At 40.8% G+C, this 18,259-nt stretch overlaps 2 protein-coding genes across 3 annotated transcripts; one reads left to right on the top strand and one right to left on the bottom strand.

Annotated features, from left to right (window-relative positions):
* Nucleotides 1–4,769: 4,769 nt before the first annotated feature.
* Nucleotides 4,770–14,685, bottom strand: LOC136445909 (zinc phosphodiesterase ELAC protein 1-like). Its single transcript, XM_066444134.1, has 11 exons — nt 14,476–14,685; nt 13,740–13,855; nt 13,033–13,048; nt 12,318–12,520; nt 11,236–11,330; nt 10,528–10,623; nt 9,582–9,681; nt 8,943–8,991; nt 7,533–7,664; nt 7,215–7,309; nt 4,770–5,382 (listed from the first exon to the last, which is right to left on the bottom strand). The coding sequence occupies exons 1-11, from the start codon at nt 14,558–14,560 to the stop codon at nt 5,266–5,268; spliced, it is 1,104 nt and encodes a 367-aa protein (XP_066300231.1). The 5' UTR covers nt 14,561–14,685; the 3' UTR covers nt 4,770–5,265.
* A 199-nt stretch (nt 14,686–14,884) lies between these two features.
* On the top strand, nt 14,885–18,013 carry LOC136445911 (zinc finger protein 678-like). 2 transcript variants are annotated; one of them, XM_066444136.1, is made up of 2 exons: nt 14,885–15,009; nt 16,544–18,013. In XM_066444136.1, the coding sequence occupies exon 2, from the start codon at nt 16,551–16,553 to the stop codon at nt 17,319–17,321; it is 771 nt and encodes a 256-aa protein (XP_066300233.1). In that variant the 5' UTR covers nt 14,885–15,009; nt 16,544–16,550; the 3' UTR covers nt 17,322–18,013. The 2 variants fall into 2 exon arrangements, with proteins under 2 accessions (XP_066300233.1, XP_066300232.1); XM_066444135.1 differs by having other exon boundaries at nt 14,922–15,013.
* The last annotated feature ends 246 nt before the right edge of the window (nt 18,014–18,259 follow it).

Below are 18,259 nucleotides of genomic sequence, written 5' to 3'. Positions count from 1 at the left end.
TTTTGCCGCTCGGTTTGGTAACTTGTTTTGTGTCCCAATGTTCTGTCCATTTACAATACAATGTTTACCAATGTTGTGCCCTTGGGAAATACACTTTTCACGACTTTCCTCACTCCACCCAGGTGTAAAAATGGGTATATCGTTCTCTGTACTTGGCACTGTTGAAATAAGTTATGAAAAACTTGAGTGCAGTGCCACGTCGTCCTTGTCTGTCAAAAAGTGAAGTAAAAAATACAATGAGCATATCTAACGTCCAAAGACATTGAAAAAAAAATCAGCATCCGAGTCGAAACAATTTCCCAAAGAATTGCAGAAAACGTGTTATTAGTGTTATTCTTGAGTTGACAGGCAGTGTCTGTAAGAAAGGACAATGTACAATTTGTTGCTCGTTCAAAGCTACCAGTCAACGCGTACATATGATATGCAGTTTCCCTCACATGAACACTACACCGTGTGTGTCCCGTCTGTTGTAATCGCAGTTTACTCACTTATTAAACTGTCTCAACTCAATCAATCTTCATCAACATGCCGCGCTGCTTGGGGAGCAAAGTACGGGAGTTCCAAGGCAAACTAAACATCACTCAGACAGCGCAAACGGACGCCTACGCACGGCACTTTACCATATTGCATTTACATGTTTGTTATCCAAGGTTTGACAGAAAGATAAAATTCGGAAGGAAGCTTCCAGAGGAAACACCATATCTTTTAATAAGTAGCAGTTGCCGACGAACCAACGAACCAACGAACCAACGAACCAACGAACCAACCAACCAACCAACCAACCAACCAACCAACCAACCAACCAACTAACCAACGAACCAACCGGTACCAACCAACCAACCAACCAACCAACCAGCCAGCCAGCCAGCCAGCCAGCCAGCCAGCCAGCCAGCCAGCCAGCCAGCCAGCCAGCCAGCCAGCCAGCCAGCCAGCCAGCCAGCCAGCCAGCCAGCCAGCCAGCCAGCCAGCCAGCCAGCCAGCCAGCCAGCCAGCCAGCCAGCCAGCCAGCCAGCCAGCCAGCCAGCCAGCCAACCAACCAACCAACCAACCAACCAACCAACCAACCAACCATAGTTCCTGTAACGCCTTTCCTTGCGTCAAAAGGACGACCATTCACCCAACATCTGCTTGGATAATGCCCGAGATATAACCCTCGACGGCGTGTTTATGTCGGAGGTGGTCTAACTCCACCTTTGTTTACGGCGGCGGCACCCTTCCTCCCCGCCCACACACATATGTCATAGCCTGGTCTCCAAGCAGTCACGGTACCAAGTTAAACTCCAAGCAGATGTAGGGTGGAAAATGGTATCGTTGTCAGGCTGCCCAGTTTTTTTTCTAAACCGAAAAGGGCAGATAGGAATACGTAACAATTTAGTCTCCCCAACATCTGCTTGGAGATTAACTCCAGATCTACCGGAAGGATGGTGTGTCAGAAAATTTCAAATGAAGTACTTGTAGATTTGCATTATGCAACTATTTCCCTTCTGATAATAATATCTTAATTGCTCAATAATTCCATAAAATACTAATCTGTCTTGTATTCATAATGCAGAAACCATCACATCATAGTGTACTTCATGTATTGCTACATTCAGTCCATTTAAGTTTTAGCCAATAACTATAAAGCAATCTTTATACATCTATTTCATACGTATGTAGTGTGAACATGTATATGTACCTATATATATCACAGTTACATACATCTGCGCTTAGCCGACTATTTTTCCATTTGTATGAATTGTCTGAACTGCCTTGGCAAAAGTTATAATGTATAATTGTAAACACAGTCTTTTTGTACCAGTCAGCGATATCAGGATCATGGTGTAAGTAATGTCGGGATGTGGTCATGTCTGGGTGAGCCCCATAACACTGTGGTTAAGGGGGATTGCACAGAGGCATAAAGGTAATGTTTGGAGGCTTTTTACAGGTACATATACGTTTGAAGTTTGTGCAATCTGAAACATCTGACCGCTTCCAAATCTATCTATTAAACTAGTACTGTTACCTTGCTTATCTTATAATAATGTTTGAATGATCTGACAGAACTTCAAATGATATTTTGAGTATCTCATAAGTCTTCAGACGACCCTTCAATGTTCTCTCAATGACCAAATACATTTTGGAAGCTCATATATTGCCCGACGGCCTGTGGACATGGGGACTCGGCGCGTAGGTGTGTGTTATGGTGATCGCCATGACAAACGCCGTGCTGTTGTGTGTTCTGATGACGTTAAGCTGACCACAGTGTTGTCAGTAAGGATGGCGGGGGCGCGAAGAAGGTCAGAGTCAGGGAGGTCCTCGATACAATAGCTAAAAAAACCGCTGCAATCATTTCAAGGTTTACAGTATATAAATTCCGCAGCAGATGCACACAGGTGCACATGTAAAGCATTACAATAAATGGAGCCTGTCTTTTCAGTACGTAGAAAAGAATTGACTTGAATTGACTTGATTTGTAAATCAGGAAGTGGGTAATGGTACAAAGCGCACCAGATACATCAAACATCAAACACGTGATAGCCTTGTACTTTAAAGGCTGTGAAACGCCTTGCTTTTCTGAAAGGGATATTGTTGTGGTTTTACCTGGTAAGGAAGGGGACAATTGTCTGTGATTCACACCTTTGTTCACACCTGTCTCTCATAACATGGTCTTCAATTTTCGTCTTGATAATTTTCTTGCAGTTAGTCTTAAGGTATGAATTGACAGGAAGGTCGTGTTGATACCCGCGACAAAAGAAGGGTACATGTATGCACTTATTGGATATGTATGCACTTAATGGATACCACACCTGAAATTTCTGTTGGTATTCTTAATCGAAATGAGTGCTAAGGTTACATTGTATCTTGTAAGTACCTCAGAACAATATCGTTTTTCTTTGGAAGAAAGGGCATGTTGTGCATCGGCACCAGGTGTTTCAGTTTCTTCCTTTTCTCTTTGAGTGATTTCGGGAACGTGCAAAGCTTCGTATGGTATAGTGACCTTGAAGGACAAATAAATGACCTTGAAAACGACACGGGTTCCATCTAACTTAATCGACAGCCGTCATTGTCCTTCGTTTACAGTTTGCAGAGGCGGAAATTGTATTTACTCCACACGGACGCTACACGGCTGGTTGTATTTGCTTAGGCGAGTTCACATACGTCACATTATCTTTTGTTGTACGATTTTTATATTAATTTTATTGAGTCCGTGCCCGTGGGCTGATTAGAGTAACACGAAAAGAAAAAAAATAAACTAGAACACGGTATAGCGTGTGTCTGCTCTAGTCTAAATGCTGACTCTAAATTCTAACTTATTGGATAGCAAAGTTCTTTATTCACAACCACATATTTACATGAGCCAACGTTTCGATGGCCGTCTGTCATCTTCATCAGGGCAATACTGACTGATTTCATTGTGCACTGAGGCTAGATGTTACTGGTTCACAGTGCACTGAAGCTTGGTGTTACTCAGCTAACAATGCAGTCCCAAACGTAAAGTATTGTTACATTGATAGACAATATATTTGTTATATCTAAATATGTACATAACAATACTTTAGATTTGGAGCCGCATCCTCTCACCATTGCTGCTTAACAATGTAACAATGCTTTACGTTTGGGACTGCATTGTTACTGAGTAACACCAAGCTTCAGTGCACTGTGAACCAGTAACATCTAGCCTCAGTGCACAATGAAATCAGTCAGCATTGCCCTGATGAAGATGACAGACGGTCATCGAAATGTTGGCTCATGTAAATATGTGTATGTGAATAAAGAACTTTGCTATTCAATCAGTCACCAACCTGATAAAATTATTCACGGATCTAACTTATTGGGTTTGACTCCTTTTTCTGAAACAGTGGAAAACTAACTTAAAGGATCTCACTTTTTATGTTATGCATAGAGGCTATGACAGAATCGACCGTCGACGTCGAGAAAGATATAGGGCAACCTTTTGCGCCACAAACAGACGAACGTGGTACGACAAAGCAAGAATGTCCTCAAACTGTCCCAAACCTGTCCCACGACGTCACTTTTGTAACGCGTGTTTCTGTAGCTAGAACATCACCATAGCGGCCATTTATGCTAGCATATATTAAGTTTATTCTCCGATTAACTTGTATCAACAGTGATGGCATATAATGGTGACAGTTGTGGACGTGCACACATGATAACTTTGTTCATATATTGAGCGGGAACTCGTTGTCAAGTCAGCCAAGACACAAGGGTATTAGTAATAACCCTTGTCGCGTGTATTCGTGTCAAGGACTTCATTGCAAACAGGTGCACGAAAAACCCACAAACTGTGGCACAAGTGTCACAGTCATCAAAAGTATCATGGAAGGAACCGTACATAACTCTAAACTGGATTAAGGAACCAAGGGTTGAATGGTTCATGGAACTACAATTTTTTTCTTCTTTCAAATTGGCTTCACAGAAATTACCCAACAACAGAAATACCAGCATCGAGGATGTATGACAACGCTGTATTGTGATTATTACAGACACATAGTATTACACACACACACACACACACTCACAAACACACACACACTCACAAACACACACACACACTCACACACACACTCACAAACACACACACACGTGCACTCACACACACACAAACACACACAAACACACATACAGACAAGTGAAAAAAAGACTTCACTCCCTTGGGATGAAGCAAGACAGCTCTTAATTGGATGAAGGCCAATTGCTCAAATAGCATCTCTTGATCCTTACCAACTGAACTCGTATACTACATACTATAGCTTACAAAAATAAACTTGAACTTGAACATAGTAGTTTATTGTCATAAAATCCTTAACACATTTTTTCATTGCTACATATTGATGGTGTAACAATGTGTTGAGAGTTGTGGTCTGTATACAAATTATCATACCTACTTTAGAATCTAGTAAGATTCATTAATCAATCATTCATTCTTTCACATACTGACTTATTCTTTCTTTCATTGCTGCATAAGCAGGTTGTGGTAGTGTACAGTTTGTATATTCTGTCATGTCTTCATCAAATTAGCAAGGATTCATCAAAATTCATTCATCAAATCAGTTTTTCACACTCACTCACTCACTCACTCACTTTCTTTTATTGCTTCATTAACAGTGTTAGTAGCTTGTATGTGCAGAGTTTGTATATCTTGTCATGTCGTCATTAGCTTCATTAAGATTTATCAAAATCTAGCAAGATTCATTCATCCAAATTCATTCATTCATTCACTCACTTGCTCATTTATTTTTTTGTTTCCTAATAAACATGATGTTAACAGTTAGGTTGTTGTACATGTACAGTTTGAAGGTCCTGAGCTGCGATGACATCACCAGGTCCAAACACAGCCTCTGCCTCTTCTTGTAACTTAGACACAGACTCCTCTCCTTTCTGTTCAAGAAAGAACAGAAAATAAAGAGATAAATCTGTTTTGAGTTCCACATTGGCTTAGCAATGCACATTGCACAAAATTTCATGACACACAGAAAAATAACATACCGGTAATACATAGTATACATATACAAAAAATTCACAAGTGATAAAATATAAGTCATAAAATATAAAACATGAGGTCCGTCATCATCATCATCATCATCATCATCATCATCATCATCATCATCATCATCATACTTATTCATAGTCCATATCGGCACAATGGAAAAAATATGCAAATTATAGAAATGCATAAAAATTTAGGATGTCCAGATCATTAATATTAACAGTGCTATGGATCAATGTACCAAAAGAAAAATGCAAACAGTACATTTTACATCAGTGAAAGCTAGCGATGTGATTGGTCACCAGCAGTCATGTGATGGTATTACCAATTAACATTTGACCAATGGATGAAGTGCAGTCTTGAAAATCAATGCATCAGAGCATGAACTATCTCAAGTTGTTTTATAAAATCTTTTTACACCAGTCTATTCAGTGCAAGGCCAAAAGACTCCTAGGCACTTAACTGACTTGGTAGGAGATATAGCTGACTATGCTAGGAGATGGCAGTGAACAGCGGTTTTGAAGGCTTGCGGCTTGTATTCAGGAGGGAAACATTTGTAAGGGAAAGAGTTCCATAATTTTGCAGTCTGTAGAAAGACCTATTGTGTACAAGAACTTTGAGACTGGTATTTGGACATGATGTGTGCTAGAGGAGAACCCAGTGGCACACTGAAAGTTTTGAATTACATCCGTCATTTACAACCTTTTAACTAACCATTCTAGAGACAAAAGTAAGATAAAAGAGTTCTTTATCATCCATATTGTCCATAAGCCCTTGGAGTAATGAGACTTTAAGTGGTTGTTGTTCAGTAAAGCCTTTGTTCGCTGTATCTAAAGGTCATCAAGACAATGTGGTGGCCCTTTCTTCTCATGACTCATAGGTCACAGCTGTTTGTTAGCGATCGCCCCCTACCAGCAGCAGAAAAACTGCAACTGCCTTTAAGACTGTAGACAAGCATCTGATTAGAACAAAACTTCCTTGTGCTCATGTTAGCCCTGGAGCCGAGGAACTGGCTGGTGTGGGCCCTGGAAAGAGTCTGACACCCAGGCTATGTTGAGTCTTATCTCCGGGTGTTTGAAAGAATGTACAAATCATTACTTAACATGACTCATAGTTCAACCATGTTTGTTAGCGACAGGCTATTTATATACATCTGACAGCTTGCAAGTGTGACCTGTTGTACTACTTTGTACTTGGATATTGATTGTTTTTGTAGGATAGATTTTGAACAAGGGTAAAAACTGTTGCCCTTAATTACCAGGAGTGAATTTCTAATTGAAAATATGCAAAAAGATTTGACAATACATTCATAATCATCGGTTAGCATACCCTTTTCTGTGAGGAGTTGTAATTCACTGTGAATCGTAGCCAGTCCAGTCTTCTTCAATGTTAAGCACTGTCGGTAAATTATTGTTGAAGCATGATTGGTCGCTTTAATTCTATGTAGCACAATATTTGTTGTCCTGAATTCACCGTTAAGCGCCAGATTGTCCATGAGTCACAAAAGAGCAGATGGGTGGATAGATAGCTGAATGGATGAGTGAGTGAGTGAGTGAGTGGATGAGTGAGTTACAGAGAGTGAGTGTGTGAGTGTGATTGATTGAGTGTGTGATTGATTGAGTGATTGAGTGATTGATTGAGTGAGTGAGTGAGCGAGCGAGCGAGCGAGCGAGCGAGTGACTGAGTGAGTGGACAATGACGAAAGAATGAACAAATGACATACCTCCAGTGTTGCACCCAGTGGTCTGTACCGTTGACTGAAGTGAGTGAGGATGAGGCTTTTGGCTCCTATCGTCTTCGCAAACGTAGCGGCCATTTCTGTAAAACAAGTAAACATCTTAATCAAACACCAACGAAAGCCTTACACTTCTTCTAATTTTTGGGAATGCACTTGCTCAGAATCAACTACACAAGTAGCAGCCACACACCAGTTGCAACAACTGTTTACTGTACAACAGTGCCCTCTAGAGACAAAGATTGGGACTGCACCTGCAATGACCACTGACAGATATAAAAGAAAGAAAAAAAAAGTTTCCCTCACCAGGAGTGGAATGTCCGACTTCTAAAGCCTTTGCCCTCATGCTGTTCTCCAAGGTCGCCTCATGGACCAGAACATCTGCACCCTGGGCCAGAGAGGTCAGAGGTGAAGGGTCATGGGTGTCACCTAATATGACTGGATTAAAGGAAAGGACATTAAAGTTAGACATGAAATACAGTCAAACCTGTATTAGCGGTCACCTTTGCATAGCGGCCACCTGCCCATAGTGGTCACTTTTTGTCGGTCCCTTGGATTTTTCCCATTGACATAAGCATTAAGAATTAGGCTATAGCGGCAACCTGTCCAACGCGGTCGCGGCCACACGATTTTCGGTCCCGCAGGTCTGGAAACACTGCCGATAACGGTCGCGGCGCATGGTCCCCGCAAGATTCGGGAGCCTTCTTTCAAATCTCGGCAGAAAAAAATGTCACTATAGCTGCAGTGTTATCCATGAAATGTTGCGCATGGTTTTATCTTGCTCCAGGTGTTGGTTTTGCATTTCCAAAACCCCTAAGACGGCAGAAATTTGTAGTCAGTCTTGCGCGCGGTCCTAGCGGGGCGCTTTGTTTACTTGGGTTACTTCACTAGTAGTACCATGGGGGAGCAGTTTGTTAAAAACACGCCTTTTATCCTAAAAAAAGGTTATTAAGTCAACCATTCTTAATATATTCTGTTCTCTTTATTCAAAAAACTTCTTTGACGAAATAAGTTTACTTTTTGTACTATTTAATGTAGAGTAAAATCATAACTCACACATTACAGCTGCACCCACATTGCAGTAGACTATCCCAATGACCCTATGAGTATGACCTCACAGGCGCCATCTTGCAGCTGTTGTTTTTTTCTGCCGGCAAGGAATCCGACCCAAACAGGCTGATTTTACCGTGAAATTCCACATTTATTTGCTGATAAATGATGTCGCCGCGCAATTGGAAATGACATGGTTGTCTTCGCAACATTTTGGTCGCATGTGCTCCGGATTGGGGGCGGATCGATGGATCGACTTGGACTTAATTTGCTTGTGGAAAAATCCGGACCTACCGAAAGCAGTCATTTTGAGCCGATGGTCGTCTTGTGGAAGTGGTCGGTAGACCAAGTTTGACTGTACATGTATGTGAATAAATGTTTCTCAGTGGGTACAGAAAACATGTGCCACTTATTGGTCATGGTCAATCAACCGTTTCTATAGAGCGGCCACCTGTCCATTGCGGTCGATTTTGGCCAGTCCCTTGAGTGACCGCTATAGGCAGGTTTGACTGTAATACTAGTCAATTTCAGACATGTAAAGGGCATTGAAAAATTTAAGCACCAGTCCTTGTACAACTGTAATACAGCATCTTGTGTCTCTTGGCAACCAATGGCTTTATACATGTATCTTTGAAGATTAAGGATTTTTTAAGATGAATGACTTACCCACTTTTCTTCCTGCTCGACTTGGTCCTACCACATCCTTGGGGTCAATCTTAATTCAGTTAAAGACTAAAGCTAAGGAAATGATTCAAAAAAGAAAAAACAAAGTACAATGATTCTGATAAAGATCATTTTCTTTGAAAACATAAGAGATTTAGACTTCCTCTTAAACCTACACAGTGTTAACCTGCAGGACAGAGGCACATGGCAAATAGTCTGTGATTATAACACGACATCTATGTGCAAGCATGTTTAACCCTGCTAACAACAGATGATAAACTGGATAGTGATTGGTTGATTAGATGAGCAAGCGAGCAAGCGAGCAAGCGATTGAGTTAGTAAACTCAAGTAAGATGGTGAGTGTGAGATACCTTTCACTTTTTCAGATTCTATGTCATACCCACCCAACAAACACAATGCAACATGATCCAGAAGGTACAAAAAATTGCAAGAACATCAATTCCATTGTCCAAATTTAGTACTCAAATTTTCAACACATGACACACACACACAAAGCTTTGAATTATTCTTTGGAAGCCAATGGGAGAAGAAGAAGCCGATAGGATATTGTAAAATATAGACCAGTCTGGGAGACACCTACTGAGCATTATCACAGCTCAGGTATGACATACATAAGGATACGACTTGTCCATTGTCCAGTGTGACAGTCTCCCCCTGCTTGATTCTGGAGTAGAGCGGACCAGGAGGGACTCCCAACTCCTTCAGCTTAGCAGCGTCCAGTCTGCAACATAGAGGGTCAATCAAATCATGGAGTTGCTGTAAACAGTCTCCATGGTTGTTCACCTTGTAGTGCCTGGTGGCACATACATGTAGGGTAGCAAGTTTCCTTGCTGTTTCTGTAGCAGGGTATATTTTTACAGGGAGGTGTTAGTAGCCCTTCCTTTTAACGTGCTCAGGGTACCTCCACAATCATGGAACCCCCAAAGGCCAGTTGCAGCCCCAGAGATGTTTTAAGCCAGGATTGAACCAGCGTCTCCCAGTTACCAAATAATTGGATTGAGGAGCTCAACTGTGAGGCTGCTACCAGTTGAAGTACAGGGAGATCTCTGTAAACACTCTATGCTACATGTTGATAAAAAAGGCAGCAGACATGTATTACATTGAATTTTGGCTTTGCTTTCGCTAAATCGAAAATATTAGCATGAAAGCTTATCTGTGTTGGTACATTCCAATTGATAAAGTTGTGACTTTACTTCAACACAAGCAATTGCAGCTAACCTTGAAATTTCAGTCGCTCTTACATCGACCTTTTTCAGGAGTGATTTAATTACTCTGAGCATGCAACCTTTAAGGAAGACGTCACTCAAGCCATCAATCGTAATTACCAAGACTCCTGAAGAAGGTCGCTGTAAGAGCGACTGAAAATTTGAGGTGAGCTACGTTTGCTTGTGTTGAAGTAAAGCATCAAACTTTATCATGAAAATATTACATCTCATGCCTCAGCTGCTACAACATGTTTTCTGATTCAACACCCTTTTTCATCTCTACCAACATTTTCCACCAAGGACCTTGTCACATGACATGAAATAAGAGATTTAAAACATCATGTGTGTATGTGCAGACTTACTTGCCTGGTAAAGTCTTCTCCTGTATGATGAACCCGAAACAGGGGACTCTGTGGTAGATCGCTCCAGCCTTCACCACAAATCTGCTGTCTTCAAATCTGCAATGAAAATAAAATGTAGTTAAGCATTTACATAATTACAAAATTCTTGTTGTATTCAATGTACTTGCAATGTTAAGTGGTCCGTAACACCAGCTTGTCTGCCTGGTGCTCCACTGTGTAATGTCTTGTTGCAATTCTTAATAAAAAAGATAATTTACCTGGCTAAGTGCTCAGGCCACTGGTGTTGCCCCTTGCTCCTCATATCAAGGCTTCAGCATCTTCTAACGAGATATCAAAACCGGAAGTTGCCTTGCAGTACTGTAGAAACCACTACGAGGCCCATTATCAAACTTGAACTTCGTTTTCCCAACCCCTACCCACTTACCAAATATCATATGGATTCACCCACAGTTTCAGGAGTTATGCTGTCCAGAGACAGACAAACACACAAACATCTGGACAAACAAAAAACATGCAACATACCTTCTTGGCAAAGGCAATTACACAATTTTACCTAGATGCAGTTTTATATTTTTTTGGTCATTCTTGTCTGTTTGCTGAATTTACACTTCTTTGAATTACCATGATTTGGTAAGTTTGTCTGCACAGATTCTCCAATTTACAATTCAGGTAAACTTTTTGACAAATACACTTAGTCTGACAGCTTACAGATGCCAGGCTCCAGTCTCGTCCCTCTGGATGGTCCTGCCCTCCCCTTCCCCAGGATGGAGCAGTCCAGAGCTGGTGTGTTCTGGGTGCCATTCCTGAAGATTAAGAAACAAAATTTTGCATAAAAAAAAACTTGAACTGTATATAGGGCTGCTCAATCTAAACATTTGAGGGGATTTGATAAAGATTTGTGGAATTCAAATTTCTTGTTGTCATAATCGTTCTTCCCTCCTTCTCAACATGCTGTTTAACATCTGAGCATCCTGACTTATAATGCTTTCTGTAGTTGTCCAATTGAATAAGCCAATGCCTCTTTCTCTTTAGTCAAACTTGTAGTGCACTGCTTGTGACAAAGTGAAATGCATTTTATTTTTTTCTGGTTGTCCTGCTATGACTTCCTATTTTAGCCATGCAAATCAGGAGACCCCTACTCTTCTTGATATCAAGTGTGTTGGGTTCTTTTACATGCAGAGTTTTGACAGTCGAGACTCATGCATAAATCTTGTTGATGTTCATCTTGTAGTGCCTAGTAAGGTACTTGTGCCATATATAGGGCAGTAAGTTTCCTTGTTGTTTCAGTAGCAGGGTACATTTTTACAGGGAGGGGTTGCTGGCCCTTCCCCTTTAACAAGCTTGAGGTACCTCCTCCTCAAACACGAGAAGCCCATTTTATGTCGCTTCTGAAAGACAGGTGCATGCCCGACCAGGATGCCCGTCCCCAGATTATAACCGGGGTCTCCCAGTTACCAAGTAATTGGAACCTGGAGCTCAACTGTGAGGCTGCTGTCAGTTGAGCACAATAGGGACATCCCAGCTCAAGCCTAGAGCCTAAAGCAGGTATCTCACAGGACTGCAGCACGTTGGCAGCCTCCCTGCATGCAAACTAAACTAGATTAAATGTTGTGTTGCATCCTGAAGTGGATTTGTGTTACCCTTGACCTTACAAAATATCATGCAAAATGTACAAGTATGACTAAAAAAGACAACAAACAGCACATAGATTTGTTGAATGAAATTCGTTGAGCGCGAGGTAGCCAACACGCCGCAATTTCATCGAGATACCCACAAATACATTTTCTTACCTCCCAGTCTTGAGGTAGTTGTTCCTCCACAGGTTCAAGTTCATGTACAACGTACGAGAAGCTGATGGGTGACCTTGAGAGTTCCAGACACGTCCTTAAATACCTCCGCAGGCCCAAGGGTCCGTAGATCTCCACGGAGGGGTTCTGAGACGTCTGCTGAGACTTTTGTTCCGGAAAGTTCTGACTCAGGGTACACAGGAATCCTGGGAAGAAAGTTGATACTTTGTGAAAGTGAAAAAGTGAGAGTGATCTCAAACTAATTATGTTTGCTGAAGCACTATTCTTCCACTGGTTGTGACAGAGAGGACAGATGCTATGTGCAGTATTTACAGGTTCATCTTACAGAAGAATTACCCTTACTCAAGCACATTATGAATAGTGGACCGCAGCTAGCTTAACATCCTGTCCTAAGGACTGCGACCTTTTTACAGCATCCATGTCGGGTGAGAACCAACTACGGTAGAATCCGCTTAACTGCAGCACCCATTTGTCAGCGTTTTTGGTGCAATTATCCGGCTGGTGCATTTTGGGATTCGGTGCAATTAAATGGAAGGTGCGTTTATCAGAGGTGCAATTAAGTGGCTTTGTCTGTACATGGATTTGAACTCACACACACACACACACACACACACACACACACACACACACACACACACACACACAGAAAGACAATCAGAAACACTACTTCACTGAATAAATGTTTGATATAACTTACCTTGTAAACCAAACAGCTGTAAAAAAATAATAATGCAACTTTAGATGCTGATCATGAAATTCATTTCATGGTAAGTGGTATGTTGCAATTTTCCAAATTCATAGCTAGACATGCCAGATCTAGATGTGTTCCACTTGGCTTTCAACACATGGAAATATTCTTTTTGCCAGTCACCTTTAGAATTAGTCCAGTACAAGCAATCATGATGATGTCTCGGTGACAGTGCTCACACAGTGGTCAGAAAAGATCCGGTTAAGATTAATTTACACTAAATTACATGTGAATTTTTTATTTTGATTGGCTAATTTGAATATTGATTAGGATTATAATCCGATGTCTTGGTAAGCATCAGTCGTCGAATATGTAAACAAAAACAGCAATCGCTTATTTTAAGTTACTTAACAGTGTTAAGATACCAGGATCCCCCACGCAGACCCTCTTTTCAGACTGGACAGGTTTTTCGCTCTTCTGACTGGACAGGTTTTTCCACCAACCCTGTTAACTTTACTTTGCAACCCTTATTGGACACAGTACTTAGTCTTAAGTTTTGTAGAATTCATTGCTAACAAGCAAAGACATAATTATATGTCTTGATATTTTGTACTACCTACGAACTTGCCATACATTGTACCTGTTAGATTTGTTGTGTGATAAAGTTTGATTGATTGATTGATTGATTGATTGGTTGATTGATTGATCTAACTCACATGGTCTCCATGTAGGTGTGTGATGAAGATCTTGTTGACTTTAGCTGCTTTGATGCAGCTCTTCATAACCTGGGTCTGACTCCCCTCCCCACAGTCAAACATCCAACACTGGCGGTCTATGGGTGAAATGGTTAAAAAAAGATATGTGCTAAAAGTAAAAAAAAAGAAAGAAAAGTTAAAGTAAACAAAAATACATATCTTGAGAGTAAAGTTATTGCACCATTTTACAGGACCATCCTCAGGGTTAGGGTTATAACTATACATGCTATAAGGGTTAGGATATGTGGATTATGTGTTATTTACTGGAATATCCTGTCAAAGGTGGAAAAATCTCTCAGGAGTCACAATGGTTATATAAAGGTTAAGGTGAGGGTTAACGTTATACATGTATATACTGTCAATATCTAGCCTTTGTCAATTTTTGTGATCTAAATATCAATCGTTAAAGGAAATCATCCTCGTCCACCAGGACCTTTCCGCTTGACGTTACATCGCTCGCGGAAATGCGATGTAACGTCAAGCGGAAAGGTCCTGGTGGACGAGGATGAAGGAAATATGTGATAGAGGATACAGGGAGACAAAAAGCTAAAATGTTCTTTAGAAATACAAGATACCTGCGAAAAGGTTAAGAATATCAAAAAAACGTATGCTTATTTCTATCACTACTATAATTTTCATCACTTCTATAAACGCATGTGTAGCCCCCCTCCCCACCCCACCACACCCACTACAATACCTGACTTAAAAACGATGCACGAAACCCCTCTGTTCGGCATGGGGTAGCAGGATGCCGTGCCAAGAAACGTCAGGTCCATCGACATGGTTCTTAAGGTTATATAAAGAGTCTTAAGGGATCAAACAGACAAGAAACGCAGATATTAAACTTCTTGCATCACAACGTGCAACCCCAAACATAACCTTTGACCTGTCGGAACAAACCATTCTATGTGAGCGGTTACGTGAGTGAGTGAATGAATGAAGCTTCAAAATCATTTCCGAATTTGTATAATCCTAATCTCAATTTGCATATTATCGCAACAATTTGGCATAACCGCAATCTTATACATTCATATCATAAACAGTCAAGTTCAAAACGGAATGGGAAAAGGCTAATGTATTATGTTATCTGAAGTCAAATGTCTTTCATGGAGAATCAGGTTCACAATTTCTCATTTTTGACCTTTGACCAACAACACGCTCACCTCTGACCCCCCGATACGACGAAAGCTGCCTTAGACCCGGTTTACGAGGAGAAAAACCATCATAAGAAGTAGGTAAGACATAGAAATCACAAGATAAGTATTTTGACATAAAGCGTAATATTTAGAGGTCATTTATGTGGAGAAAGGATCTCAATACGATGATAATAAATTTGTGGGGCTTTTCTAGATGTGAATGGTGAAGACTTGAAAGGGGAGGGGGGCGAAGCAAAACTCGTTGGCAAAGTCCTGTTGTTTCGTTTAACCATCTTTGTACGCTACGTCAAAATTCAACCACCTTCTCCCAGTCATAGAAAAGGTGTTTTATTATTTCTTCCTCTTTTTTTTTTACAAAGGGCACACCATGAACAATTTTTCACTTTACAGATCTAACGGGGGGGGGGGTCCATAGTCCGGTAAGGTCCATAGTCCGGTAAGGTTTTAAAAATCATTGTTGCGGAGATATGCATGGGTAGCTGCATATGATAAGTACATCCAGTTATGGACTAAACCTTCATGTAAATCACCACGAAGTTGGAGTATGTGTTGAAGTTGGTAAGCCCCAACGGATAAAGATTTCAAAAATTGCACATGTTTGACGCCTTCCGTGCGGGTTGACGAGCGAACGCATCGAGAACATGCCCTTCGAAACTCTTTAATTGTTCATCGTAGAAGACAACATGTAAAAAGATACCACCACATATAGGAAAGACATTCATTAGACTTTCTCTTAAAACAAACCTATATACCATCTTTGCCTTTAAAGTTGGATAATCGGAGTTAAAATGACGCCGCAGTGTTCATCCTGTCGCTCCGCCATCTTTACCAATGACGTATGACGGCAGCCAAAAGAGGTGCCTAACACAATTAAATTAGTCAACACGCCGGTAGAGCGCCGACCATTCCAGAAAACTGAACCCTACCGACTGAAAAAATCCCATAGATATTGCTGCTATCAATGACAAGGTTGAAAAGACCATCAATGAAGCCGAAAGCGTAAAGGCATACGATCGCAGGCAACGTAAACAATGTCCCGCCATTTTTGTTTTCGGCGGCAGGTTGATCTCACCGTGACAAGGGAAATTTCTATCTCACCGTATTTGAACAATTACTGTTATACAAAATATGGCACATATTTGCGATAAAAAATGATATTGCAAGGCTTTAGTGTAATTCTATTTACATGGGATGCTTAAACATCCACAGTAATGACCTGCTTGTCACCTTACCGGAGTTTGGACCCCCTTTTTGTGTTAGAACGTTCCACTAGAATGCAAACCCCAAAACTGCCGTGACTTTTGTGCGTAATAAAACAAAGTGCGGAACGCTACTGTTTAAATGAAAACTATGTATGTGTAGCTTTAATCACAGTTATATGCTTGTTACAAGATCTAAGCTTGTTTTTGGTGGGTTCAGGGCAAAATGTACGATGATAAAAGACATGCGCATTCACTTAGAACAGTTACCGGACTATGGACACCCCCCGTTATGTATGATAATAAGTTGTAATTATATGACCTGATCAAGTTGGAACCCAAAATGATTCGAACTATTTTATTTTCAGTATCACGATCGATAACTGAAAAACATTCATTTTCTCATTAGGTTGAACATGGCAAAAGCAGCAGGACACGGGTCTCCCACCGGAGTAGTTCAGAACAGCTGTGATGGGTCTCCCATCGGGGTTTCGAAGGTTAATTGCGACAGCAAAACAAACACCATTGAAGACCAGAAGGCAGCACAAAATGTCTACTCGAATAACGCTGGGGAGAAATTCTACATGTGCGGGGAGTGCAGGTACAGAACAAATCGATGGTCTAACTTTTCTGTACATATGAGTCTTCATACTGGAGTAAACCCTCAACACATGAGAATCCATACAGGAAAGAAACCCTACAAGTGTGACCAGTGTGAATATTCTACATTCTACTTTTCCAATTTAAAGGACCATAAGGCAAAACACACAGGTCACAAACCCTACATGTGTGGGGAGTGCGGCTACCGGACGACTAGGAAGTCTTACTTATCCCGACATATGAAAATCCATACTGGAGAAAAACCGTACAAGTGTGACCAGTGCGACTATTCTGCTGCAGAGAAATCCAACTTAAATTCGCACAAACTAAAACACAGTGGTGAGAAACCCTACATGTGTGGGGAGTGCGGGCACCGGTCGACTAGGAAGGCTGACTTATCCCGACATATGAAAACTCATACGGAAGAAAAATCCTACAAGTGTGACCAGTGCGACTATTCTACATTTTACGCATCTAATCTAAGCAAACACATGACAATTCACACTGAAGAAACAAACAACCATGCAACTGGAATCATGTGGGTATTGGCAGTGCCCGTACAGAGTACAGCACCGAAAGACTCGTGAAAGATAGCAACGCACTTTACATCTATTGCCTCACTCGACTCAGATAGAAATGAGCACCTAGCTCAGTTAGTGATGTCGACGTTCTCTCGGATAGAGTCCCCTGTTTGAGGAGGGCCACACCTCGAGAACCTTATAAAGAACCCGACACTCTCATCGAAAAGTTTAGGGATCCTTCCTAGTGTTAGTGGATCAAACTTTACAGTCGGTCTAGAGCTAGGAAGTTTTGACTTACTACTAGTACATACAAAACTGTTGTGTTTAAGGTTAGTTTACCTGTTGTACGAAACAAACGAAGGAAAGAGTGTTTCCTTTAAGGATACTAAAATCGATGATCTTGTATTAAGGATTATGATATTATACTGATGTAAATTATAGAGTTGAAATGACACTTGAGAGGGATTCAACTAAGATTTGATACTGATATTTCTGGTTTTGCCAGCAGCTGCATTTTAGACATGGATTCATTTACCGTAAATATTTCTTGATATTGGCAAAACAATGATATTTCGAATTGAAATGTCAGTTTTCTGAAACCTTTAAAACATTCACTCACTCACTCATCTCCGCCATTATTAAAACATCGTTTAGTGTAATAGAATCCTGTAACATTAAACCAGGTACTCGAGTACTCCGTAATTTACTACATCTAATGGTAGCATTTAAGAGGAATAAAGTCCGTTGACTTCTTTCAACTGTATGTGCTCCAAGTCTTATTTTTTTTACAGTTGTTTCCCTTCTGCCACATTTCCAAACCGTGACCCGGCCGGACTGTTTGCGGGTACGAAAGATCACACTGCGTATGATGAAAAAGTCATAGCTATCCTCATGACTGCTTCAAAGATTTTTTTAATTTATTTTGCGCATCTTCCTTATTGACTTTCAGCAAAGAATGAAAACGTAGCATTCCAGAAAGACGTACAAAATGCTACAAAAATGAT

Source organism: Branchiostoma lanceolatum, chromosome 12, assembly GCF_035083965.1.
Source record: "Branchiostoma lanceolatum isolate klBraLanc5 chromosome 12, klBraLanc5.hap2, whole genome shotgun sequence".
NCBI classification, from domain to species: domain Eukaryota; kingdom Metazoa; phylum Chordata; class Leptocardii; order Amphioxiformes; family Branchiostomatidae; genus Branchiostoma; species Branchiostoma lanceolatum.
This window is presented reverse-complemented; position numbering and strand designations above follow the sequence as displayed.